This window comes from Erpetoichthys calabaricus, chromosome 3, assembly GCF_900747795.2.
Source record: "Erpetoichthys calabaricus chromosome 3, fErpCal1.3, whole genome shotgun sequence".
NCBI classification, from domain to species: domain Eukaryota; kingdom Metazoa; phylum Chordata; class Cladistia; order Polypteriformes; family Polypteridae; genus Erpetoichthys; species Erpetoichthys calabaricus.
In genome coordinates, this window is record NC_041396.2 from 274,256,644 (window position 1) to 274,265,883 (window position 9,240).

A 9,240-nucleotide genomic window follows, 5' to 3' on the forward strand; every position below is an offset into this window, starting at 1 on the left:
TATTATGTCAGCTAATTTAAACTCAATAAGCATGTCTTTGAGAGGAATCCCACTATCGTGTGTTTTACCAATTTCCAACACATGCTTAAAAGTGCACACACCTTAATAATGGTGCCTGCTAAAACGGGGATGCGACTACTAATTGAACTTAATAGATTTACCTATTCATTGATCATGCACAGAAAGATTGTGTGTGACCTCATGTGAGTCATAATTAGGCACAAAATACGTTATGTCAGAATTCTCTGTAAACATGTTTAATGACTTCAGATTAGCCCGGTCTAAGGGAGAATGGTTCTGTCTGTGGTGGCATGCAGTCCATGACTTCAGCTTCTTACTACTCTTATTTAATAGATAAATTAACATTATCGGGGGTCCATTAATCTTGAGTCTGTCACGGTGTACATACAGGGAAGGTAACAAACTTGAGATTTTAGGCCTATTCTTACTTAATAAGTAAATCTGGATGTGATGCTCTCCTTTATTGGTTTATGTTCCAGTAACATCTAACAATTTTTCAATTTAATCTGCACGACTCTACTGCCACCAAATGATTACTCTGGAATGATTTTTCCACCAAACAGCATTCATTCTTTGTTTTTAATTTGCACCTGCCCTTTGCATACAGTGAACTGTGACTTCATGCTCAATTTTGTGGACGACGCCTGTTGATGTCATCTCTTGAATTTTGCATGCAACACATTTCAATGGTGACTGAAACCCCTCAAAAAAGCTGTTGAAAGGTAGATGTGTAGCATTTAACAATATCAAATATAATGATGAATTATTCAATTCTTAAATATTGAAGTCATGTAAATTGGACTTTAGTAGCTTGGTCAGAATAGCTTAGCACTTGTTAACAAATGTTACTTCACAGAATAAGATGTATGGCATTCTATCTTTGCAGGCATTGCCCCATTCACACTAACATAACAGGCCCCATGAGATGCAGGAATACAAACGTCATGTTTCGTGCACACTGAAGCCTAGCTGGGATTTAACCAAGACATTAAAATGGGTTGGAATTCTCCTTGCTGGACCGTAGTGCAATGGAATCTTTGGTGCTGAATGCATTCATTACTGGCAGATGTGACCTAGACTTCCCTTGGAGAAGAATGTTGAAAACATGAAGTCTTGGAAACTATTACAGCAGTTAAGATCTACAGTTTAGGCTTTTAAACTACACAAATGGTAAAAGTAATACCTTTCAAATTTGGCCATGAGTCACCTGAAGAGATAGCATATGTACCTGTGAAAACCAGCACTCGAAACTAATCCCAACTTCAACTGAAAGTGTACTGCTAGCATGGTGTTGTGTACTTGACGAGTGGTAGGGTGTCAGTATTGTAGCTGGGAAGAAAAAAAAAAAAAAAAAAAAAAAAAATTGAAGAGCCACCTTGTTCAATACAAGTTACTAATTACCTAAACAAAGCAAGGACATCCATCGCCCAGATACCAAAAGGACAGTCCAAAAAGTCTCTTCAGTTTTGGTAGAGATCTTAATACAAAGCATTTAAGGATGCTTAAAGATCCTTTATAAAAAAAGTGTATCCCAACTGGGTCATACACACAGATACAGGCAGGATTGGTGTTCAAAAACTGCATTAGCTAGCAAAGCAATGCAAAAAACAGACGTTCACATAACTCACATCTTGAAACTTACAGAAGACTTCATTTCAAGTCTGTGCATGACAGTCACAGCCCATTCAAGCTATTTTATTCCTCCTTTTCACAAGTGAAGACTACAGCTGAAGATTGTGTGGTTCCCCTACAACTCCACTCACTAAGAAGATTGTGGACAAGTGCAACATATCTAGGAAAAATGAGCAAACCCATCACCACAGCTGGTAAAGTTGACAAAACAGATGTTTAATTCTTAATCTTTTGCAGTAGGTATAGTGAGCCTGCAGCATCTTCCCCCTGTAAATCATAGTGTGACTATAAACTTAATTGTCACAGGACTGCTACTCATTTTGCCTCTAACATTTCCTGGTGAAATTTTCCCTTTGGCAATAAAGTGAATTTTCTACAGTTTGATACCTCTTAAAATGTAGTACGGATGATTTCACCTTGCACAGCTGTGCTTTAGAGTTCAGGTACACTCCAAATGGGTAGTAGGTAGTGTACTTGCCCCTAGCACCATTACTTGGCAAATAACCATTTTCGTAATTTTTCAGGATCTCAAGTTGTAGACCAAACAAATCCCTAATGCCCATCTCAAGAGAAGCTGATGTGAGCTTTGATTATTGTAGAATTACTGAACCCCATTGCCCTGTCAAAAATTTGTCATCGGTTCATGGACTTTGACAGACCTAAACTACTAACTTATCCTGGATCCTTCAGATCCAATCTCATTTTGTAACAAATTAGGTTTCTGTTGGTGAAGGGTGCCAAAGCAAATGATAGAACCAAAAGCTACAACTCTGTTTTAACCACAATTTTTTTTAGAGCCTGCAGTGTAAGAGCTTTTTAAGCAGCAGACTATTATCACACTTTATTTTGCTAGCCCTGGCAAAGAATAGGTCCTGTGTTGACACCCAGTTGCTGCTATCCTAGTTGCAATTAAGGGTCCTGCATTCAATGTTAACTCTAAGATACCAATGGCTGATGCCTATAGCCACTAACATCCCACATGACAACTCTAAGCATGCACATACTGCTGCATGCGAGGTCTAACCCATGGACAAAGTGGTTCAGTGTAGTGCTAAAAGCTTAGATCAGTTTCAATAAAATACTGAGACATGAATTTCAGCTTTATTTTAACCAAATATTAATATATCACAGCAATTTGTTTTGAAGACTGTCTTGATAGATGCAGAAAAGCCAGGACAGCAGCGATGACAACCAGTGCCAGTGCAGAGATTAGTATAGGGGGCAGACTATTGGTTTCTAAAAAAGTGGGGGGGGGGGGGGGGGGGAAAAAAAAAAAAAAAGTCAGTCTTTCAGGAACATGAAGTGTCACTGTAAACAACTAGAATTAGATCTGCAGCACCCTTTTGGTTAGGCAAACTGTTACCCATCAGTTTCATTGATATTTACCTTTACCAGAATTTGTTAGTGCTTGATTCGAATAATTTTCCAAATCATTCACTGTAAGAGGTCCAACTGTAATTCTCTGCATATGAGAATCTGCTCCAGAATCTGGGAGAAAAAAAAAAAAAAGTCATATCCACTATGAAAGTCCACTGGTGGAGACAGGTCTAAGTAAGGGTTAGCCGATAAGGTGTAAGTGGGTCAACAAGTCTTAGTCACATTTACCTGGATAAGGAGCTTCCTTCTTTTGCCTCATCCTCCCCTTGGAGCCAGACCAGCGTTGCATAGGGGCCTTAATCCATTGCCTACTTCTGGCAGGTGCAGGTGTCCAGGGACAGGAGGGCTCATTGCAGCAGCTACAGACTGTGGAACTGCCATCTTCATTAACCCACCTGAACAGCAAAGTGGGTCATTTACAAGTTATCATAATTGGTCATATAGCAGTGGCCATGTAGGAGTTTCTGAAATCATTACAATTTGGATAATGAGTATAGCCAGTTAAACATAATGCAAAGTAGGGGGATGTTTGTAGAACACCCCCCCCCCCATTTTAAGGTTACCTAGTATTAGGTCGGAATCACTTGAATTTTCTAGCAACTTACTGATCTTCACCGTCAAGTGAACCATCCACTGTTGCCCAATGTCAGAGGCTTTGCCTCAGGTGCTGTCAGATTTGATCCCCGTAAGAGGAAACAAAGGTGCTTACAGCAGATGAGCCCCAATGATATGCATGCTTTGTATTTAAAAACTTTTGATCATAATCTGGTTTAAAAGGTTAATGGGCAGGTACTGTATATTCAGTTACTTTGTGGACCCTTACATGTTGCTAGATGTCTGGTAACTACAAGCCTTGTTGGTGGCATCCGCTGGTTTGCTTGCAGGGACAGCTCTCAGTAGGCAGGTCAAATAGATCTGTTAAAAAAAAAAAAAAAAAAAAAAGTTGAATGCATTCTAGTGTTATCTAGAAGATCCTTCTAGTGTTTAGTCTTCAATTGGCCTTCCAGTGAAGCCATTGAATCTCATCTCTTACAAGACCAATAGAAGCTAGCGGTTATTTGTGCATGCCATACTGTGCTACTGGGGTAGTGCCTAAACTGGAAGGCAGAAATAGTCATCCTCAGCTTGTCCAAAGCAGGTCTCATGAATGGGACTGGAGAATCTGAAGTCTTGCCGTCCTCTAGGCATCTACGAGAAGATAAAGAATGTCAGCATGTTTGGGAGATACTGTAACATACAAAAAAAAAAAACACCATACCCAAATTTGTCAACTACAGCATAACTGGGCCGAGAGGTCACATCTCCATTTAGGGTGGCAATGCAGCTGTCTATGTAGAGCCTCAGTTGCATTTTGCTATCAACTAGAACAGTGGCCTCCAAGTTGATAGGGTCACCCAAAAACACAGACTGGGTTATCTTTGGCCCACTCCAGTCAGCTGCAAGACAAATGCAACCCATTTACTAAAAATTCTCAAGTTCAGATCCAATTGTGTCAGACAGCAATTTTCATATTCACCTCAAGTAATCCATTACGGAAACAGAAATCATTTTGTTGCAAACTAAAAAGATGCAGCACAAAGCTTGAATGCAACTTGTGTTCTAGGGATTACAGCTTGCCCTTAGTTTTCAAATCCAAAGTTGTGCTGGTGTACCCATTAGATGAAAAATCTGTATACAGCTTTGTACATACACACACAGCTGCTTGGGCTTTGAGGTCCATATACCCAGGAACCTGTGGACTCTGGTAAATGTGGCTTAGAATTTACTAAATATTGAAGGAATGGTGTGCATAATTTACAGCTGGGCTGAAATTCTAAATTCAAGTATTGCATCAAGATTACCAAATTACTAATCAAGTTCAATAGTGGACCCATTTCAGTTTTGTTCTATAAATTCTACAAAACATAAGTTTAAGCCATACAATAAAGCTAGATGCAATCAAATACTTGCCATTCATCACCACAAGTGAGAAGCTGAAAGACTGAGCAATTGCTGCTGTGGAGGAGAATGGCATCCACGTGGGAAGAAGGGGTCCTTCATTGCTGACATTCCAGGTTCTTAGAGAAAGGGGGGAAGAAAAAAAAAAAAAAAAAAAAAAAAAACCTACTTTAATACATGTCCAGTGAATACACAGCTGGATAAGGATTTGTTGGGACACTAGATGCTTAGTTACCACAATCCAAGCAGAACTGTCCATATGCCAAACAGGAGGTAGAATATCCTAGCCACTACTGTATTTTTTATAATTTTTAAAATTATAACCCAGTTATCTGAAGCATTTCTAACAGTCTTAAGATAGTCTGGTTTAGGTTGTCCTAAAATGAGTGGCATCTTCTGTCCTACAAGAGCATTCTCATTTTGAATCTGTTATGGAGCTCTTGCATACTGTTAAAGTGCACATGGCCGTGCACATGGCCATGCACTGCACAAGTCTGGACTATTAATACAATTTTACATTTCTTCACCTGTCTATGCTGCCCCTGGGCAAGTAATTTTCTTATGGCCAGTGTTTGTACTGCAATTTGAACCCACAGTCTCAGGATTCAAGTGCAAATCTTGGACCACCACACCACACTGCCTGCCAAAGTGCTCTGTAGCTTCAGAGAGGCAAGGGAAGGTGGTTTTATGTATCTAGTACATATTGGGAGGCTTAGACTATTCCCAAAACACCACAGAAAACATACAAGAACAGATACCTTGGATACTGACATTCCAGTTGAACATCAATTGGATTGGTCCTGGAGACGATACCCGACTCATCTGGCACATAATGCAGGACATTAGAATAACTAATGTAATCTGGGAATACCTAAAGAACACACTTTAGTTTCAGTTTTTTGAACTACCATACATATTGAAAGGCTCTTTAGAGGCTTCAAAAGAAAGCACAACTTCCTTCCCTACCTATACATTAAGGATACGCTAAAGGCCAGGAACGGACAGAGAAAGACAACTACACCAAACATATGGAATGACAAAAGCAGAATGCGAAGTTTACATTACCTGGAAAATATTGCCACAATCTTGCAACATGAGACTTATGTTCAGCACGTTCCCAAACTGCTCTTTAAGCTGCGACTGACAATCGGACGACCCCACGTTTAGCTCTGAGCTTTTCGCCATTATACCATTGCTAAAGATGTCTAAGTCCACGGTAACTACCAGGTGGCCCGTCTCACAGCTCAGGGATATGGATTGAGCTGGTCCTTGAACTCTTGGCTCCACATAATCAAATATATTGCGCTGTTCCATACTCTTAAACTCTGGCCATGAAAGTTTATGCTTAGGTAATTGTTGAGCCCACCCGATACTATCAAAAACACATAACATTAAAATAAAAACATGCGCTAACGCCCAATCTGCCTGCCTACTACCCATCTTAATGCTTTAAGCCTGAGCAAACAATAAAAACAAACTCCCTAACGGTACCTTTATAGTCGCCGCCAAGTGCCCACATGATACGTAATTAGCGCAGATAGAGCGGCGCCCAATGATTCGAAATGAGTATCAGCTGCGAGTTGCGACGCCTCGGGTCAAAACGGACGACATGTCGATTTAACAGAGGACTCCGCTCAAGGAATTGCACGATTATCTTTACGGTGGTGGGTATTTGCAGTGTTTAATGGGGATGCTTAGGGAAGTGACAACGTCGTGCTTTTACTTGTAATTAATTATAATGTCACGGCTGACCATATGTCATAGTGTAAGGATCGATATTCTAGTATGCGTCTTGTTTTCACTTTCTTAACTCAGAAGTAATTAATTGACTAGTAGTAAAGAATTACTTTAACAAACGCAGTTTGTTTACACTATCTTGCTGTAGTATCTTTAAAATTGTTACATAACTCATTGTGAATAGTTATTACTTGCATGCATGAAGGCGATAAAAAAATATTAAGTAGAATGTGGCCATCGCATCAAATTGAAGTACAATACTTCGAAAAGAAATTTAATTAAAATGTAACACCCACAGAGAAAACACATGGGCTTCTAACAGCTTTGCATGATACTACCTGCTGCTATGACTCATCAATGGTCATTTTCTCTTATATTTTGACATGATTTTCAAATAAAACTATTTAATTTCTAGTTTTTGTCTATCCCACTTTGTCCCGGGAATCTACTGAAGCCTATCCCAGGTAGCATAGGGCACAAGGCAGGGAGCAAACCCTGGACAGGATACCAGTCCATCACAGGGCACACACACACACCCACCCACACTAGGGCCAGTGTAGGATCACAAATTCACCTGACCTGTACGTCTTTGGAAGGAAATTGGAGTACCCAGAGGAAAACCACACAGACATGGGGAGAACACGCAAACGCCATGCAAACCCTGGTCTCCTTAGTACAAGGCAGCAGCACTACCATCGTGCTGCCCAAATAAAATAATTGTTAGTCTTTAAACATATATTAGACAATATTACATTTAAACAAATTGTAATTAAAATAAAATATTGATATTTAAATAATCATAGCGCAAAAACAGTTTAAAAAATTTACAACTGACAGCTAAAGTGTATTTTGTGAAAAAGTTACATGATGGAGAAAAGTGGTTCTTATTTTTAAATCCAAAACCCAAAAATGTATAAAAATCACATGAAATAATCCAAATATTTTTTTCTATCAAAACATGTTAATTATTTTCATTTTGTGTTGTGCAATCCTTCAGTTTTTCTCCTAAATGCTGATGGTTCTTCTGTTCCTTCTGTACCAAAATTAATCTTTTTATTCAATTTTATAGTTGTTAAAATAATTGTGACCTCAAGAGGGAAATCCCCTCAAGTGATGACTGCTTAATATTCCAGACCAAGTGCTTCAGCAGGATACTGAGAAGAAAAACAGAATAGAGGATGGTTAGTAATGGTTCATAATTATTGTAATACTTGTACTTTTGTAAAAATAACTAACAAATATAGATGCAATATGCACAGCTAATAAGCAGCTCCAAACAATATATGCTAGACTAATATAGCAAGTCTTCAGCCTGTTGTAGGTAAAGGGTTAAATGATTGATTGGTTCATTAAGTATCAGTTTGGCCTTTAGCAGTGTTAGTAGGCAATTATAACAATTAACAAGATCCCCAACTAAGGACACCAAATTCATAAAGGCTGAGTGAAGGATTTCTGTTTCACTTTTGCAACCAGGATGCCAGAAATATGAAGAGATCTATACAAATTATGAACAAGATTCATATATTGGTGAATGTCTAAATAAACACTTTCACTTTCTCTGTTGTTATTTGATGTGCCAATAGACTATTTTTCAACAAATAACCCAAGCACGGTTGTTGCAGTGAACAAAATAATGCTATTCACTTATAAGGAAATTTTTATATTAGTATACGCAGGTATTGGAGGATTTTTTTTTTTTTTTAATTTTTATTGATTTTATTGAAATCCATACAAATACATCAATTTTACAAGAACAGCTTTGAACGCAAATCAACCCCTGAGAAAGAGAGCATGGCCAGCAGAATAAAATTTAAACCTAGTAAAAATAAGCAAATAGATAGAGCAGGGGTGGCCAACCAGTCAGAGACCAAGAGCCACATTTTTTACTGCGTTATCGCAAAGAACCACATCATACACATGGGCACACATGAACATCACCCATCCCTTCCTCACACACACACACACACCTCTGCTCAGCCAGATTTGTTGTAAATGTCACACACCAACATGATAATGACAGAAATCGACTCCTATGGTACTAAAACCACAGGCCAGTCATTTTCAACAATGAACATTGTGTGTACTGTCTCACACACACAAACTCTCAGTTCAACCAAGTCCATAAACAAAAATATAATACATGTAATTTACAATAGCATTTGTCTTTTACTATGCATGTTGCTTAGTGGGACTTCTGGCATTCCTTGCCTTGAACAATCCTCTTCAAATCTGGCTTGTATTCCGTTGTTGCCACTCGAAGCAATTCTTTCACATGGGTGTCAGTCAGAACAGATCGATGCTTTGATTTCACGTGTTTCAGGGTAGAAAACACAGACTTGCAGACATATGTTGACCCAAACATTGACAGTATCTTAAGCGCAGCCCGTTTGACATTGGGGTATTTTTCCATTGGCACACTTTTCCAAAACTCAAACTGTATCTGCTTTTCTGCCTGAGTTTTCAAAGATGACCAACTCATGCTTGCGAAGTTCAGTCCCTTTTGAAAATTCCTGGTCGATGTGAGCTGAAGTGGCA

General features: G+C 38.9%; 1 protein-coding gene across 1 annotated transcript; it reads right to left on the reverse strand.

Annotated features, from left to right (window-relative positions):
* Window positions 1-2,744: 2,744 nt before the first annotated feature.
* LOC114648964 (zona pellucida sperm-binding protein 3-like) lies at window positions 2,745-6,445 on the reverse strand. The gene is made up of 9 exons (XM_028798325.2): window positions 6,034-6,445; window positions 5,727-5,839; window positions 4,981-5,087; window positions 4,289-4,466; window positions 4,104-4,218; window positions 3,854-3,945; window positions 3,259-3,425; window positions 3,040-3,141; window positions 2,745-2,889 (listed from the first exon to the last, which is right to left on the reverse strand). Exons 1-9 carry the CDS (start codon window positions 6,406-6,408, stop codon window positions 2,771-2,773), a joined length of 1,368 nt encoding a protein of 455 aa, XP_028654158.1. The 5' UTR covers window positions 6,409-6,445; the 3' UTR covers window positions 2,745-2,770.
* Window positions 6,446-9,240: the final 2,795 nt, after the last annotated feature.

What these genes read in the sequence shown, in the direction of transcription:
- LOC114648964 (XM_028798325.2), bottom strand. Translation starts at nt 6,408, where the DNA reads ATGGGTAGTAGGCAGGCAGATTGGGCGTTAGCGCATGTTTTTATTTTA. An exon ending in GGCACTACCCCAGTAGCACA is followed by an intron (nt 3,946 to 4,103) that starts GTATGGCATGCA and finishes TTTTTTTAACAG; the next exon opens with ATCTATTTGACCTGCCTACT. An exon ending in TACCAGACATCTAGCAACAT is followed by an intron (nt 3,426 to 3,853) that starts GTAAGGGTCCAC and finishes TTTGCTGTTCAG; the next exon opens with GTGGGTTAATGAAGATGGCA.